Raw genomic sequence first — 17,794 nt, 5'->3', positions numbered from 1 at the left:
TTCTTACGCATTCGAGGTACAAATGATTTCTCGTATGTATGTATACGTTGCCAATGTGTCTTATTTGTTGAAAAAAGAATTTTCTATACGTATCTACCAACTGTGGCATTTGGTTAAACCAGAATTTCCCATTGAAAAAACAAACTTCCGAGAATCTATTGTAAACGTGTACGTATGTAACATTTATAATATTCTTTTTCTTTACCTTTTTTTCAAAAGAGTAACTAGCTCATGGCACAAAGAACTAGTCACAGTATACAACTACTAATATATTTTATAAATAATAGTAGTAATAATAAGTAATCTTACAGTGTGGAACGGTGGGATAAAATAGCAAATATATTCAAACACGTATACGTCCACATACGGATCAATAATTGTATAATGTATATCACCGAGGTATGATATTTATATAAAATTTACAGAGATTTATCATTGGTTTAATTATTTGTCATGGAAAATTTTTTCATATAATATTAATTAAATAATTGTATATTGTTTAATTTATTAGTGTATCATTAATTAAAATTTTCCGTACATCAACTTTATATAATTTAAATAAATATAATAGTATATATATATAATTATACACATACACACACTATTGATCGCGTACAAATGCGTTTTATATGTATTGTACGTGTATGTGTGCATGGCGGAAACACTTGTCCTCGTTAAAAATTATGTACAACTTATTTATGACGTATAATACCCTATCAAGTTATACATATAGTATAATCATATCTCTGAACAATCATTCTAAAATTCGTACAATTCGCATTGGCAGAAATAAACACACGCGTGAGCCATTCTTTATTATACAACAATTTTATTGACGGTGCATATCGCTTATATATCACGTTAACTATAACGAATCGATGTGTAAAACGAAAAGATGCGATGAAATGAAGCTAGAAGAAGGACGGATCACATCTATTGTATATATGAATACCAATAAGTGTATGCATGCGCATACATACCGTGTGCATACAAATTAGTATTTTCGAATTAACTTAATGCAAGACGAACAGAAACACAGTCATTCCTGCGTACAATTTTTTCAGTCATTACGACTCGTTGCCGTGTTTACGATTCAACAGATAGTCAAGATCGTGAGAAATTCGATCGAGCATCCCGCTTGCGCTGCTTTCGCAATCGGTGACGATAATTTTCGGTGCATTCTCTTCGCCGTCGGGCTGTTTCCGTTCGCTTGTATTCGCTATGTCCGGTATCGGACTGACGTTTTCCCTCGCCTTTACTTCAACCGGCCGCAATTCGATCTCGGTCTGCTTTATGGCCAGCGTGACGTCCGGCATTGTGCCGATTTTCATAAGCCGTGACTCGACCTCGGCGCTGCAGAGAACCGTCGCCGAACCGCCACAGCTTCCTGGCATTACGCCGGGAACCAGAGGAACCGGAGGAACACTCGGGGCCTGAACGATGTACGGGTTGAAATCCCTCAGCGTTCGATGCTCGACGGCCTCGTAATTCGAATCGAACGAGTAAATCGCGCCACCACTTGACCCCGCACCCTGCATCGTCGCGTTTCCGCCTCCTCCAGCTTCCGCAGACTCGAGCCGCGCTTCCTGATACTTCCTTGGACTCGTGCTGTAGTTTTCCAAATTCACGTTGTCCGTACCGTCGATTCGAATCTCCGGCAGAAATCTACCAACCAATGGGATTCCGAAACTCTTGTAAGACGGCGCCGCTGGCTCAGCACCGTATTCTCGAGTGTCTATACTACCAGCTGCCACTCCACGAACCTCCAGGTACGATGGCTCGTTCAGCTGCATCGATTGACCCATCTCGTTTTCCGAACTCTCGTTACTCCTTGAGCAGACTGCGGGTCGTGGAGAAAATCACTTATTTATACTCTGATGCGATCCGGCTAATTGAAACCGCGACTGTTTCAATTATTATCAGTTATTACCTTTCACCGGGTCGGAAATCTCTCCGTCGCTCAGCTTGCTCTTCCATTTCAATTTTTGGAATAGCGGAGCTACCAGTGGAATCTCACTGTTCAACACGTAACCGACTATCACGATAAATCCCTGAAAAAAGAACGGATTAACCATTTACAATATTGTCGACTTCTCTTTTTTCTTTTTTGCTTTTTACTTACCAACAGAGCACATAACGTAGCGAATACGTAGTGAACGATTGTGGACGATGAGTTGACGTATAAAACTGACGAGGTCTCCATCGATATAATTCCACACAATATTACAGCCGCACGACGGAGCAGCCGTATTCTGTGGAAAAGTAATTGTAAATTAAGTCAAGCCACCGCAATTCATAATATAATCCATATTACCTTGTCTCTATCGTCTCTTTTTTCAGAATATTCTCTGCAACAAGAGCGTGGGCCTTGTGTACAATGCCGATGTGCAGCAGAATGAATATCAGGACCATGATCGTCGCGCAAGTTATGAATATATTGAAGACTCCGCTTCCAGTCATCAGCCACCAAGATTCGTGATGCCAACCGGTGCTTTTGTGGGCCAATTCAGTCGCCAGAACGGCCAAGACTGGAACTCCTTGGAATTCAACATGAACGCGTTTGAATGCTGTGAGTATCAGTTATTGTTCAATTAAAGAAATCAAAAGCCTAGATAACTCACCTGTGATTACCGCGATCACCGTGGGCTGAAGGTGTTGGCTCTGTTGAACCTGGGTTAGTTCGGCGTAAATTATCATCGCCTGGGATATCGGGGCTGACATGCCAACAAGCAGAAATGCCTCAAGAGATATAGCCACCAGAGAGAAGGCGCTCTGGAACCAATTAAATAAATAGATAAACATTATTTATATTATGATTTATTGCTGCATTGGTAAAACAGAAAATTCACAGGAGAAACCATATTCAGTCCTATCAATAAATTTGAAAACTCGTTAAATTGACCTGCAATATTACTACTGAAGAGATTTTTACGGGAGAAGAATAATTGTTGATTTAGACAGGATACGTACCTCGGGTAGGGTTTGATAAGTGGCGTAAATGAATATTCCCATCGCTCCAATAAGTCCGGTGCAACATTGTACCTTAAGAAAGTTTAGCCAGGTACGATTCTTCCACCAATATGAGCCCAGGATGATAGACGTGAGCAAGCATTGGAACAGGCAGCTTCCGCAGCCCACCATCACCACCAGAGTGGCTTTTTTGTGTTTTGCTAGGGCCACCTGAAATGGCGAACATCGATTACACCGAGACTTTTTTGTTTCAGACGAAGCTCTGCAGCCGAGGAAAGCATGCTCACCGATTGAAAGTTCGAAGAATATATCCAGTTTGGAAACACTCACCCGAACCGCGCGTGCTGTCAGAAATACGGCGAAGGTTCCCGGGTGAGGACAAACACACCGGGTTGCAGTGCCGTCCGGAAGAGTATCGCTAACGCAGGTATTGAGATTCCACGAGCCTGTGAAATCTGCCGCCCCGCACGATGTGTTCCATATTCCGGAGTGGTTTTGGATATGACGTAACAGTAGGTCGACCGATATTTTCCCTTGTGTAAAAATCTTCGCCACCTTTTTTTCCGGCAATATTGTGTCTACCGTTACGATCCGCGAATTAATTCGATACTCAAGATCTGTACCATCGCTTAATCAAAAAGCACAGAGTAGAATATGGTTGGTTATTCGTATTGTTAAAACCATCACTCATCGATATTATACGCATTATTCTTCATTAATTCGTTATCAACATACGGTGTTTACTCACTCGAGTTCCGTGACGTACACATTCGGCAATAAGCTCGACAGGTTTTTGTACACGATAGTGATTCCGCTGTATGTATCGTCCTTCCTTTTCCCTGTCAAATCATTTCTATTTACGCGGATAAGAACGTTGTCTTTGTACCAGCTAGGATACCTAATTAGAAGTTAGAAGAAGTCGATGATAAAATTCTCATTCCAGGACCACGTGTGATTACACCTAGATCACTCACATATAGTCAGGCCCAGGAATTCTCATCGTCCGGGTCACACCGTCGCTGTTATCTACTTGCAACGGAAGTACGTCAGCCACTATAGCTGAGAGTGCGAGGTGCATTTGAGGTGGGTGTGCCTGTTCAGCCCAGTATACCAAATTGCGACGGGTCAATTGTTGCATCAGTGTCAGTTGCTGGAAGAACAATTGGATGCAGGCATTCGGCACTTATGTTACGTCATGGACTGGGCCAAAGTTATCGATTTACCTGTTCATTCAGAACCGAGTGTTCATTCTCGACAACGAAATTAACGATCCGCATAAAAGGCTCGGCCGAATGAATCAAGTCGGCAAGTTCCTTCGTAGCGTTTAGGTATTGTTCGATTTCCCACAAAAGTGCAACTATGCGATCCCCCTCACCCGGATACAAAGGAGTTTTCCTAGACCGTAGGAGGCTCCAGTATGCCTTTACGGTTTCGGCACCTGTCGTATTCTGGTATCCTAGTGTTAAACTTTGAAACTTTGGAATGAAAAAATGGGCCCTTTACGTATGACAAATGCACAGACTACCTAGAGACGATTGTAAATTTGAGATGAAATCAATGCCTCCAAACTAATTCGACTTACGTTGTTGTAGGGTGCGAATAAGGGCTCGTAGAGGCAGGTGGAGAAATCGGGCAGCTGCCATTCCGGCGTCGTCGCATCCTTCATGGAACAGAGCCTAGCTACACGGTGACCAAAAAAATTCTCCGGGCAATCGAGAAGCGCCTCCAATCCTGGCCCAGTATCTGGCCACCTCACTCCCCATGCTCTTTCTCTTAGGCATATCGGTATCCGTGTTCGATTAACGACCTCCACCCGCACCGCCATCGACCTCTGAGCAACGTTGCACGTGTATATTGCCGATTTCTGGAATACAAGGTGAGGGTATGAGTCCAATACACAATGAAACGAACTTTGTGTTGCAGGTACCAACGTACTTGTGCGTTTGTAATCTTCAATATACTGCCGGCTGGAAAAAGGTCCTCCCACACTTCACTTCCGGGCTCGAGCTTCAATAATGCACGATTTTTGCTCCAGCCGAACCCTATACCGATGCTCCGCATGTTGGGGGTCAAGCATTTCAGTTGAATATTGTTCCCCTGGGCAGTGAAAATTGTAATTATGCAGCACCCATGGAGAGTGAATTAACCACTCGGGGTTAATCCCGCATCGGAATACTGCCGGAGTGGAGACCACAGATTCACAATTTACAGTACAACCATCACCAACCTTTTCAATGGTCGCGCTCATCGGAACCACCCTGACATTTGGCTCGTCCCGTATGTCGATGGTCAAGCTCTTGCATTGCTCCATGCCCCAGTCAATCACTTGACAAGTATATTGGCCTGCGTCGAGCAGCGTTGATCTATCGATTCCGAGCAAAGAGGTGTACTGATCCGACCCATCATTGGGCAGATGCTTCACCCAAATTTCTCTAAATCAAACATATTTCATTGCGGTTATTTATTGATAGAGTCTGATATACTTTATTCAGTGAAAAATCGTCTTATTGTGATCATCACCTTGTTGCTTTACTCGTATTAACCAACATTCCATCTTTGTACCAGGTAAATGTGAGGTTGTAGCTGCCCTGGGCAACGCATGATACGATAAACTGGTCACCCAATCGTACTTCTCGCTCGTTAAGCTGATTTATACGTAGGTTCTGAAACACTCGGAGTTTTGGAGAACGTGTTCTATTCAACAACATCCGTCGAACAACATATAATGCGTATGTGAATACGATGGATTAGCACCCTCACCTGCAACTTCAGTGCTGGCTTTTGCTGGAAAGTGAAATGTGTAGATTCGAGCGATATTTCTCCCAGACGACGTCGTTGCACGAGTCGATTGAGAGATTCTCGTATTTTATCCCCGTCGTATGTGTTTCCGAAAAAGTGAAAAACCACCTCCGACGTCGGCCTGCGTGATGAAACACAGCTTAGATAATGGAAAAGGAAAACCGAAATGTGACTTCAATTAGGCTTCAAGATTCAACGTGCATGAATTCAGAGGAAATATTTTCATCCTTACAGAGTACTAGACCAAATTTTACGTTCAACTCTCGATCTTCAATCTGGATTTTTGGTGTAAGTAATATATACATATATACACCTACTCACGTTATGCTTAAGATTTTGAGCTCCTCGACGGACGATATGTTAGCGTTCCTTAAATATTTGGCAATCTGAAAAAAAATTGTCAACTATTTAACTTCCCTTACGAAATGTTTCCGCTTCGGGGAAAAATTTCGCTTTCATTTTATTTTATTTTTCAAATTTTTTCTTCAAGTAATGTAACAAGTAACGATGGTGGCTATAATTTGGAAAAAAACAGGGATGATGTATCAGGGTAAAAATAAGATCACGAATTTATATTCTTCTACAAACATGTGTACGTTTATTTTCATAATTTATTACATATTTTTTAACTTCCTATACATATATATAGATATGTTAATTTTTCAAATTACACATACAAAAATATATTTCTCCCTATTCTTCACACATAACAAAGAAAAAATAAACTCTGCCAAAACACCAGTGGCAAAGGCTTGCAATATCTTATTAATCTATTTCTCTTTTTTTCCGATTCGCTTGTCGATAAACAGCGAACCACTCTTAACTCTCGCTCTCTCATTTTCGACTTCTGCCATCTTACACATACATATATGCATATACAAAAATATACAAATCAGCATATTATGTCTCACAGGACATAATAGCGTCCTAAACATCGTAGATTTATTTTCTTCCACCCTCACGTCATACATGTTTTCCAAATCAAGATGCTTTCAGCGCATTAGTGCGATCTCGCGGTTCCCGCGAAATTTCATTTAAAATTCTTTCAATTTCTTTTTCCTGTGAATTAATTCACATCTGACTTTCCAAATCACGCAGGTGGTTCCAGGTCGAACGGGTCCGCCGGCGCTATCAAGACGCAGGAAATGTCCATGTGCTGAGGACCCAACGCCGCCCTCAAGTACTTGGCTCTAACTTTGACGACCTCGATCTCATGCTCGCGACAATAGGCTTCGAGTAGTGTCATCTGGAGATGCCATGCGGGGTCCGGCTTTTCGTACAATGAAACAAGGCACACGCTCCCTTGCAGGCTTCGACAACCCCAAGAGGCCAGGGCTTGCAGAGTAGGCAGCATACCGCATGTCACCTGCATTCCCGTCCCCTGAGATCTCAACTCTTGCTGCAGGTTGGATGGCAGTTTGCCGCTGTAAGTTAATCGGATATTGTTATAGCGGGTATTTCTTAATAGCGAGGAGTGCATATATATTTCACTGTTGCAAAAATTTCAGGGTAATATGTTCAAGATGGCTTTAGATTTGGTCAAAAAATTTACAGAGTAATACTTTTGAAGTTCACCCGATGAGTTAATTATCTAATCGAGTTTCGTAATAGCATGCCCCCCCCCCCCCCCCTGTCTTCTTACCATCGAGCAAATGATTTTATATCAGCCTCGACTTTAACACGTGAAAGGTCATCGAATGAAATATTTATACAGAATTCATTCACAAACAAATAGATATTGAATTTCGTTGAAATTGAACAAAATGAATATTGGGTTTGGCTAGTTAGAACGAGTTGTAGCGAGATTTTTTCAGTTGTTCAAATTTACCCCTCCCTATCCCATGTTTTTTTATCTTATCTGTCACCGTTTCAACGATTATTTCATCACCATTTTACTTTGCAGATTATTTGACCGGAGCTTGCCTCTATTTTGTGAACAATTTCATATACTTCAATATGCAACTTCAACTTGTTTCCTCACCTTTCGAAAGTGACGTTCTGGGGGGGCGGAACAGCAAGTACATCCTTGTAAGTCATTTTGGTGCTGGTTCTTAGTTCTTCTCTATAAATTGTCGAGCGGAACGGTTGAACTTTGTTGGCCGTCGGTGGAATTCTTACGTCGGATGAAAACAATCGGTCGATCCGAAGGTCGGTGGTGGTTCTGATCGATCAATCAATGTAATCCTTTGGTTGCGGGTAGTTTCCCGAATCACTATATACGGTATTCACACAGTATCGATTATCACTCGATTAAACAATTCAACACACGTCTTATCATCGAGCCGATTTTAACACGTTATCCTTTTTTCGCTTTTCCAGGTCTCTCAAATGATTTCTCACTGCACAGTAGAAGCGCTGCTTTAAACTATATCGCTTAACAAGTCGGCTGAATGAATGCTACATGAGTGTTGCCTCGACGATGCCGTCCCCCTATTTATGCAGGCGATGAATCCCTTCCCCGTCGCCTGAGTCACGTGGTCAGGGTTATTCCAGTGAAATTCCTCGGTTATCCGTGTTGCCGACGATTGCGACGCACTTTCGTTTGTGGCTATTTGGCGCCATGTACATGCACGAGGCGAGACTCGTACACCAGCTTGGCAGGCACTCGAGGCTCCTCGGAATCCTATAAGTTGTCTGTGCTCGGAATCGTGCTTTAGTGTTGATTCGTGTACGGATATCTTACACACGCGTAGAAGCGGGTACGAGGAACGAGCAGAATTCTCGCTGGCTGCGACTGGTTTTTTTAACGCTACACATACAGAATTCCTGTAACCGTAATCATTTTCCTCAATGCATTTTTATCGGACATTGAAAATTCGGGGAAAGCATTTGGTCCCGATCCGTCGGAAGAACTCCCATTTGAACAGATGGCACACGAGTGTCGAGTCCTCCTTTACCGGCGTCAGAGATAATTTGCTGTATTATGAAAGCCATGGCAGAATCATTTATTGTTAAATTTGAACCGACTGGCACAGACAGCTGATCCGTTTATCGTCCGAAACAAATACCGCGAGCAATTCAAAACCGTCTGACGCAACCGTCAGCGTTGGGGAACAACCCTGTGTAATTACCTGTCGCTTAAAGGTCGGGTTTAGACCCGCTTCGAGAGTGAGAAAGCGGCTGGAATTCCTTCACGTCATTTCTCTCCTTTCTCTCTTCATCTCTCCGGTTTCTATGCAGCTTATTGCGTTCCATTCTCTCTCTCTCTGTCGCTCCAATCGTTCCCCCCACAAAAGTGACTCATCAGAAGCGGGAATCGTGGTTACACGTTAAACGGATGAATCGTTTGAAGGGACGAAGTCCATGGCCCGGCCGAGTGCCTGATTCCATAATTATATCACAGGTGAAAGAGTAGAAGTTTCAAAGTGTTCGGCTGGTCATAATGAATCTTATCACTGTAAGAACGGTGATACAAGTTACACAATCAGGGGCCAGAAATCGGTATATACTCAAGCGTTTGGCGCGATTCATAGAATTCTTACACAAAATTGCTTAAAGTCGGAAAATCCCTGCATTTCAATTCTTCGCATGCTTCGCATGAAATCATTTTCCGGGTAAGAATTCTGCTAAAACGAAGCCAAAGGGTTCCCGATTGTTTTTCGTCTCTTGTTTATGTTTTTTTCCTTATTCTCAGTTCCTTATCGCGTACGCCCAAACGTCTGTGGGGAAGCGTCGACCAGTCGAATGATATCGCTCTTTCCACGAGCCTGCATCGCCCGTCGCGCGATCAGAAAATATTTTTGCCTAGTACACGATGATTCAGCACGTTATAAGGAAACAGGCGGTTTATATCCGAGCACGTTTATCAAGCCTAACGACTATGTCTATAAAACGAATGCGCATTCACACACATTATATTCAACGATACGGATAGTTTTCCACGTTCGCTTGTAAAACCCCGAAAAGTTCGAAATTAATCATAGCTAATGATTCTGTAATTCCAACGCTACGTTTTACGTTACGCGTTACGAAGCGTATGTGCTGGCCTGTGAGAATTACAGAAATAACAGCATGTGTATCTGTAACCCGTATAATAACTTACGTGGAAAACGAGCAGTCCAAAATACTAACTGTTTATTTTTCTTTTTACAGCTGAGAGAGGTCAACGCGTGCCAGTGCGATGTGGGCGAGGATTCTCGCGAACCGTATACGATTAGCTTCCTTTCGGCTAACTGCGGAACGAGGAAAATCAACAGCGGCTGAACAATCGACGCTTTCTGGAACCAAGCGTACCGCGCGAAAATCAGAACATACCAACAATGGGACGTTGCAGAAGGCGATCCTCGGAAGCACGGAAATATCACGGGCTCATCTCACTCCGGAGATAAGGCTGCACCTTTTGACCCCAAATTGCCCTTTGTACCACGCCCCAGCGCCTTCAACAACCAACGGAGATGCGACGTTCGCCGAACCATTCTGGAGCATATTCTGGCCCGGTGGACAAGCGTTAGCCAGATTCGTCCTAGACCGTGGCGATGAACTCCTGAAGGACGAGTCTGTCGTCCTGGACCTGGGGGCCGGTTGCGGGGCGGTTGCTATCGCCGCAAAACTTCGAGGAGCTGGTCACGTTATCGCGAATGACATTGATCCAGGTTTGCTTCTTATATATTACGCGATGTTGTGTTTGGTTGCCACGAGACATGCAATAAAAAATCTCACGGGGTCAATGAAAATGGAAGTGAACCGAGTCCGATAGTCGAAAAAGTAACGGGATTACGACATTTACGAGATGTTTGAAAGTGCGGCCGTTAAGCGGAACTAAAGCCAGTTATAAGCAGCCTCGAACTCTTGTCGTTCATCACCGTGGCTATTCGGTTTTGAGAATAGCCAAGAACGCGTGACACGAGCGTTTTGTGGAATATTGAAAACGTGTAACAGCCGAGGCCTCTGAGTATAAGGTCATTTGTCTGAAACGCGTTCGATTCGACGAATATACATATCTCTTTTCACGACTCACGACACGGCAGGAAATGAGGGAATTTTCGTTGAACAGAGGGAGTCAAGGGATGCACTATACGTATTTATTATACGCATGTATAAACTAGCTTCCGTAAATTTCCCGCAATGTTGATGGACTGTTTTCATAAATTAATAAGTAACATACCTTATATGAGAATTTGAACATTCGAGCGTACGATTGTTCTGTTTTGTTTCTAAATTTCAAAACGTGTTCAGCTTCTGAACCGCAACCTTGGTACTTTTAATTTTTGCACCGCGGGACAGTTTGCAGTATATTTAACGCATAAGATATACGTCGTGAAAAGAGGATAAAAATATCGCGATACAAATCGATGAAGGAGAAATCGATAATTAGTAGGCATGTATTTTATTTTATCTTCATAAAATCCCGCTCCGCGTGACTATAGATTACGCATGAGCTGCATAATAGACGTAACGGGACGAAACGATTAGCAAAAATAGAATACCGGTTGGTTCAGTCGCGTGTTTTTATTGAGTAATAATAAGAACAGACAACAACAGGAATATAGAATGATCGTTATCACGCAGGAGAGTAGTCTAGTAAGGTCTCATACTTCATACATCATGCGCAGCAATGCAGCGGTTATTGGCTTAAAGTAAGAGGCTGGTATTTCCCCGTTTCCGTTTATAATGTTAAAAATATCCGGCCTTGCGAGTATATCGAGTCACGTGTCTAACACTCGTAATCTGCACTTTCATTGATAAACGAACGGTTATACTTGCTGTATATGTCTTTATAATCTCTAATCGATCTTGTGCCAGTTATAACACGTGGATCACTGTATTGCGTTAGTATCATAAGATACTATGCCAATTATACCTGTCGGCAGATAAAAAAGCGTGAAATCTGTTCTGTGAAACGTCACGGTTATCCCCCGCCGAGAATCGGATCGTGCCGATTAACGCCGAATATATCTATAGTGCATGCAATATACATGGCATGGAATTACCTAAGGAGCTGCTGCCTGCCTGTTCGTTCGTTTCATTCAAACATCGCGTCCCGGGTATTGCCAGAAGCGATGACGCAGATAGACTTATAGTACATCGCTTACATGGAAACAGGTTTCATTCCGGAACGCCGTATTTAAACAGGCTTTCCACGTATATAGCCCTAATCTACATTTATGTAGCCGTGAACAGAATGGACTACTCTTATCTAATTCCCGGTGAAAGAATGCCATACTTTGTGCCATATGCGGGACAATTCTTCAATGGTACTTCATTACTTTCAGATCATTCACGCAGATTCACAATATAAGTATAAATTATTGACATTTGCTAATTCGTGCTCGAGGTTTGACGCGGGATAAGCGGATTTGGATAAGCCCAATTTACAGTTCCAACCAGTTTCCATGACACGTAAAATACACCAAAATGACAAAGAGAAATTTCCGTTTTCTCAAAAGTTTCCGTATCAGTTCTATAAATTTTATTACAATTTATCTCTTATCTGAGATCGTGTCATTGAGCAATTGTCCTCGGCTCAACTGCCACGCTTATATGCACACTTATTTAGCTAATTGAAAATATCTTATAAACTCGTTACTGTATATACGATCAAAGTCATTTCGCCGGTTACCGCATGACCTTCGCTCTATATTTGAAAAATCTATCCTGCGCGTCTATGCAGATATAAATTGTAATTAACGTTTATCTGCATGCAATTGACAACTAAGCACTAAAAATTTCCATGTAAACGCATCAGCAGTAAATGTTATCGTAGGTTATTACTAATCGGGAAAACCACGAAGATAGACACATCCAGGAATTTGAATAGCATTATTTTGTAAACCTTATTCGTAATATATTTTCCTCAATTTGTTTCTGGTCTCCTTCTAAAAGCAGAAGGTTTCGACGAGCTTTCTCCTCGCCCTTGACCCGTTATGCACGATCGGTGACGGAACTCCCCGTCTCGGTGTTCCTAGAATATTGACCAAGACGAAAGTGCCGCTATATCCTAACTACTTTACATTGCGTTAATTTTTGATTCTTTTTTTTCAGTTGCCTGCGTGGCAATCGACATGAACGCTGCCTTGAACGACGTGCAAGTATCTACATCCAGCGAAAATTTACTCGCAAAGCCGTACAAAGCGGACCTGCAGCCAGCCGACGAACGTTTCGACGTCATCTTCGTCGGAGATTTGCTCTACGACGAAGAGATCGCGACGGTCCTGGAACCCTGGCTCGACGAGGCTCTGCGTCAGGGGACGAGGGTTTTCCTCGGTGACCCGGGAAGACACGGACTCACCGATAAACTCCGCCGAAAATTGCGGAAGCTGGAGACTTACGAACTGCCGGACAACGTTCGTCGAGAAAATTACGGCTTCGATTCGGCCACGGTGTGGCAGTTTTCGAATCGTAAATCGAACTAGGTTTGAAACCAGTTTTTATGGCGTGGATAATAAACGTTTCGAACTATATTACTGTGATCAAAAGTCGATAAAGTTCAGCGTCAATTCCTTTGATTTTATGCGAAATGGGGAGCAGAGTACACAGCTGTGTTTGACGTTCGTCCGCGAATGCGGGAATGCCGGCAAATCGAGTATTGTCGACTGATGAAATCTCGTTTGCATCTCATCAATTCTATGCGGCAAATAACTCCGGGGCTCAATTTATTATGGAAATAATGCCATAGTCCTACCTGTCGCACCAGCAACGCCTCCAAGCTGCCCTGATTCGGGAGAAGCAGCATCCTCACCGACGTCACGTTTGTTAGTTTGATTCTACACTCAAATCTCGAACGATCTGCATCAAGAAAAGAGCAGAACATTATCATCTCAAGTTACATATTGTAATAATTGCTAAACAGATTCACTCACCGGTAGTTATTTTCGTCCCGTTTCGACAGTTACAGCCTCTGTTTTGCGCCCCGTTAAATGGACATTGCAGCACGCATCGCTGGTCAGTGCAGTCTGGAAAAATTGCAGGGAATACACGCGTGATTTATCGTATCGAAACGCAATTAGAAAGTTTCGAGGAAAATTTTAAAATCAAAAAAACTCCGAAATGAAATTAAAAAAATTGTTAGTCGAAAATGTAACGGCAAAATCGTATCTAGTAGTAGTATTACTGTTATTGAATTTAGATAAAAAAAATTTAATTATTAGAATTAACCAATGAGCCACAAAGGAGAAAACCTAAGAATAATAACTATTAAGAAGAAATTTAAATAGATGCCATCTTTTTATATCTTTTTATACATGAGTTTTATTTTAACAGGAGTTTAAGTGTAAATTCCCCTTATATCCGGGTCTTCGACTTCCTATAGAATGGACCTAGGTGTGCAATTTAATCGCACTGATCTCTGTACTTTTGGGAATAAACATTATTATCATTATTATTTAGATAAAGCGCGGCGAAAAGTTTGAGTGAAAAGACGCGGTCGTTCGTTCGTTTATCGTACGATGTATAAGCGGCTCAAAACTCGTGTGGAAAGCTCAGAGCATTAAGTTGATCCGGCAAAGTTTTAACGACGCATTTTTCATTACGGTTATAAACCCGGAGGTAGCAGAATCGTGTCCGGAAAGCACTCGGTCGGATCAACTTTCGCTTGGGCGATATATGTATTTATGTAATGCATGCACAGCGATTGTATCGGATAAATAAAAATGGTATCGATTGAACTGTTTATTTAATAAATACTGAGATTTTTTCTGCGCTTAAAAATTCCAGCATTGGCTCTATCACCCTAGTTTCGGATTAGCTCACCCGTTGCGGATCTCTGCGCTGCTCGAACTTCACAGTAGTTTCCGGTGAAACCATCCGCGCAGTGACATCGTATCGCCTCAGCCCCCACGTGCCTGTTGAAAAAGAATAAAACAGAAATCATACCTCCCCATGGTGAAAAAAGAAGATCTTTATCGCATTCCACCTTATCGGTTTTGGCTGAACACTAATTACTGCTGTACCTGCAGGTCGCCCCGTTTTGACACACCGGATGCTGCTGATCGTCCAGGCACAGGGGGCCGTTGGAGCAATCCGCCCTGGTGAAACCGTCGAAACATTCGCACGAGAAGGTACTATGAGAAAAAGAAACACATGCAGGCATGGTGAAAACGGTGGTGGTTGGTTGAAATGACGGCGTTGGATTTATATCCGCGCACGATGAAAAGCGATTTGCGAAATACCCTCGATACATTGTGTAGACACCATTACTCTTGCTGTAAGCAGTTTTAATCGATAGACAAACGACCCTACGCGTCCGAACGATGTTTTGCGTCATTTGTATCCTACAGGAGAATCTCGCTGGGAAGTAAAGAAAAGTAGATAAAAATGAGGGAAAAAAATAAGATAAGCAAGGTGGAGGGTGCGTGACTCTTAGTTACATTCTTCTCGGAGGTTGAGAGACTGCTGGCTCACGTTTCTGTGAGGGATCGCGAATCGAGCAAGGGATGGGATCTCGCTGCTAATCAATCTAAAGCCAGCATCGACTCCCCTCCTGATCACCCTCCGCATTCGACGCACTTCTTCGCGTTCCTGCCACGAAATTTTCGATTATATTACTCAAATACAGCGAGAGGCTGGCCTCGACGGTCGCTGTACAGTGTACATGTAGCTATATAGCTATAGCTGATTTTAAATTAAACGATCCTCAGTTCAGAGGTTCTCTCTTTTCTTTCACGACGTTAAACTTGGAGGAGTTTAATCTTTGAACGAACAATTCTTTCCAGGCTGCACTAGGCCCCCAGGAATACGTGGGGGCAGAAAGAGCGATTGAAATTCCGCGCATCCCGAGTCCCCGGGGTCAGACTGACGATTCTAAAACCGTTTCGGGAATGATATGTATGTGAGTATATATGATGATGAGCCGAGAGAATCGCACGATATAAACATTTCCCATCCAAACCGTTTGCCAACAATCTGGAATGTTGCAATTTCAGGACAGCGAACCCTCGCCAATTTTTCATTCACATCGCGAATAGCTTACGAGTAATTCGCTGCGACGAAGCAGCTCCCGGAGTAGGAGCAGTCCTTGACCGAGCAAGACTTCGGGTTTGTTGGTCTGCCGGACATCTCGTATGTGATGTTGAAACCGAAGACGTTCAGAAGTCCGTTGAGGACGCGAACGTGGTTTCCCTCGAGTCTGTCAAGGCTGAAGTCGATCACGAGGATGGGCCGGAACGTCTTGAGCCATCGGAACTCGAAGACGTTACTTTCGGTGACCTCCTGGATCCTGGTAGCGCCAAGATTCGACGACTCCGACTCGTAGTAGGCGTACTCGGTGAAGGTGAGACCCTTGTAGACGTACAACTGCGTCAGATACACCGTGATCGAGCCGTTTTTCGCCAGTAAATCCGACGCGTCGATCACCCATCGACACTTTATAGGCACGTCGAACGGCCCCGGGAAATTTGGCGTCAGTATCACCCCCTTGGGGGCTGTCAGTCGGCCCCCACAGGACGAGTCGGACCTCGATTCAACAACGTTGACGAGGAGGCAGAGACGGCACACTTCCAACACCAACGGCCAGACATACTTATTGTACATTTTAACTCTACCTTCTGGCCCGCCTTCCTCCACCCAAACCTGGACAGAATTTGCAAGTTCAAAGTGTTGGGCTTCCAATCGGTATATATAGGTGTGTATGATACTATCTGTGCCGACTGTATTTTACTTTTTCATTCTAACAGTTAGGTCCAGGTCAAAAAGGATTCACATCTAGCTTTATTCGTGACTTTTAATTCAGTATATCGAGTAGCAATGTCCATTTCACGTCCAAATATTTTTACTAAAATCTTTATACCGTTCGCAAAATACACTGGCATAAAAATTTCTCCGTCAAAAAGACAAATGTTGTTTTGTCTTTTTTTTTTTATGAATAATTAAACGAACTTCGTCCTATCAAATTGAAATGACGAACGTATACTCATAATTGGGCAATCTGAATAACATATTGTGCGATAATGGCTGAAATAAACACGAACAGCAGTGCATATCACAGTGAAAGAAAAAATACGCTGATTCTCGATAATATAAAAATTCTTCAGACGTTTTAAGAAAAGAAGAAATACGATAAGAACTGGCTCGTAAAGCGTAAAAATTAAATTAATTAGATGAAATAAAATTAAAGAATTGTTGCAGCGCAACAGTTTCTTCATTCTTTATACGTACATTCAGCCAACGTTTGTTACTTAGGGAGTCGACAGTCGGCAGAAAATGAATGAACGGCGACGTAGCGACGCGTATCTTCCTGATAGATCCTAAGTGGTCGTCATGTAAATTACAGACATATCAACGATAATTCGTCTGTATACCACTGCTCGTGCATTTGCACTTCACTGGCCTGCACCCATACCATAATTCCCCGATGCACGGTGAACCCGGGTAAACGAACATACATATATATCTATATATATATATATATATATAGATTCGTAATTAATTGCAGGGTTGCATCGCGACGGATGCTGTAAACCACCCTGTAGTTTTGTCGTCTGGCGCTAAACGCTCGCCCCAGAAGCCGGTCCTGAGGTGATTTATCAAATTATCTTATCGCGTTATCTAGCGTGCATGTCACGCAATGAAATTAACTCCCGAACTCCAGACCCTTGGAGAATAGCCTAAGGAGTTCGACGAATCCACGTAGTCAATGTTAACGCGGCCCCGCTCCGGTTGAGCTCGCAATCAAACTGGGTGCCTGGTGGGCGTTAGCTTGGCCTGTACCACTTTTCAGCCGATGATCTCTCGGGTGCGCGCACCCTTGGCGACGACGGCGCGCACCACCCCCGCACTTGAAAGCGTACGCACACTTGCCAGGGAAGAAGACGAGGACAGAAGATCAAGGGAGGCAACTTTCCCGAAATCGTACGAGGGGGGATTGCAGCAGTTACCCATCTCTGAAAAACAGCATTCTTTCCTTCTCTCATTTTCAGGGAGATCGATCGAACCCACCCCCGTGCCATTTTCGAGTCTAATGAAGATATGTCAGCTGCCTGGAATTCAGCGAGGAGCTAAAAACGCGCTGAGTAAGATAGATTGTTTTCTTATTATGATTCAACGACATTCCTGGGAATGGAATTATGTCTACCTCTCGCTTGATATGGTG

At 43.1% G+C, this 17,794-nt stretch overlaps 3 protein-coding genes across 3 annotated transcripts; 1 reads left to right on the top strand and 2 right to left on the bottom strand.

The window, feature by feature from the left end:
* Positions 1 to 1,014: 1,014 nt before the first annotated feature.
* Positions 1,015 to 17,651, bottom strand: LOC124408035. The gene is made up of 22 exons (XM_046884691.1): positions 16,861 to 17,651; positions 15,677 to 16,275; positions 14,658 to 14,768; positions 14,458 to 14,549; positions 13,569 to 13,661; positions 13,391 to 13,494; positions 6,091 to 6,155; positions 5,731 to 5,890; positions 5,491 to 5,633; positions 5,198 to 5,402; positions 4,906 to 5,067; positions 4,553 to 4,834; positions 4,194 to 4,445; positions 3,945 to 4,120; positions 3,719 to 3,868; positions 3,301 to 3,598; positions 2,971 to 3,180; positions 2,622 to 2,772; positions 2,315 to 2,537; positions 2,123 to 2,252; positions 1,931 to 2,051; positions 1,015 to 1,840 (listed from the first exon to the last, which is right to left on the bottom strand). Exons 2-22 carry the CDS (start codon positions 16,234 to 16,236, stop codon positions 1,068 to 1,070), a joined length of 4,461 nt encoding a protein of 1,486 aa, XP_046740647.1. The 5' UTR covers positions 16,237 to 16,275; positions 16,861 to 17,651; the 3' UTR covers positions 1,015 to 1,067.
* On the bottom strand, positions 6,829 to 8,371 carry LOC124408044. The gene is made up of 2 exons (XM_046884704.1): positions 7,751 to 8,371; positions 6,829 to 7,193 (listed from the first exon to the last, which is right to left on the bottom strand). Exons 1-2 carry the CDS (start codon positions 7,804 to 7,806, stop codon positions 6,860 to 6,862), a joined length of 390 nt encoding a protein of 129 aa, XP_046740660.1. The 5' UTR covers positions 7,807 to 8,371; the 3' UTR covers positions 6,829 to 6,859.
* On the top strand, positions 9,885 to 14,505 carry LOC124408046 (electron transfer flavoprotein beta subunit lysine methyltransferase-like). Its single transcript, XM_046884707.1, has 3 exons — positions 9,885 to 10,361; positions 12,751 to 13,088; positions 14,422 to 14,505. Exons 1-3 carry the CDS (start codon positions 9,890 to 9,892, stop codon positions 14,503 to 14,505), a joined length of 894 nt encoding a protein of 297 aa, XP_046740663.1. The 5' UTR covers positions 9,885 to 9,889.
* Positions 17,652 to 17,794: the final 143 nt, after the last annotated feature.

This window comes from Diprion similis, chromosome 7, assembly GCF_021155765.1.
Source record: "Diprion similis isolate iyDipSimi1 chromosome 7, iyDipSimi1.1, whole genome shotgun sequence".
NCBI lineage: Eukaryota > Metazoa > Arthropoda > Insecta > Hymenoptera > Diprionidae > Diprion > Diprion similis.
This window is presented reverse-complemented; position numbering and strand designations above follow the sequence as displayed.

Bases quoted from the DNA above. Each gene is read 5' to 3' on its own strand.
- LOC124408044 (XM_046884704.1), bottom strand. From the start codon at position 7,806: ATGACTTACAAGGATGTACTTGCTGTTCCGCCCCCCCAGAACGTCACT. The intron at 7,194-7,750 runs GTGAGGAAACAA...ATTAACTTACAG, and splicing joins CAGAACGTCACTTTCGAAAG to CGGCAAACTGCCATCCAACC.
- LOC124408035 (XM_046884691.1), bottom strand. From the start codon at position 16,236: ATGTACAATAAGTATGTCTGGCCGTTGGTGTTGGAAGTGTGCCGTCTC. The intron at 5,068-5,197 runs GTTGGTGATGGT...TTCACTGCCCAG, and splicing joins TGAGCGCGACCATTGAAAAG to GGGAACAATATTCAACTGAA. The intron at 2,538-2,621 runs GTGAGTTATCTA...TTGAATTCCAAG, and splicing joins GGTGATCGCGGTAATCACAG to GAGTTCCAGTCTTGGCCGTT.
- LOC124408046 (XM_046884707.1), top strand. From the start codon at position 9,890: ATGTGGGCGAGGATTCTCGCGAACCGTATACGATTAGCTTCCTTTCGG. The intron at 10,362-12,750 runs GTTTGCTTCTTA...CTTTTTTTTCAG, and splicing joins CGCGAATGACATTGATCCAG to TTGCCTGCGTGGCAATCGAC. The intron at 13,089-14,421 runs GTGTGGCAGTTT...TAAAAATTCCAG, and splicing joins ACGGCTTCGATTCGGCCACG to CATTGGCTCTATCACCCTAG.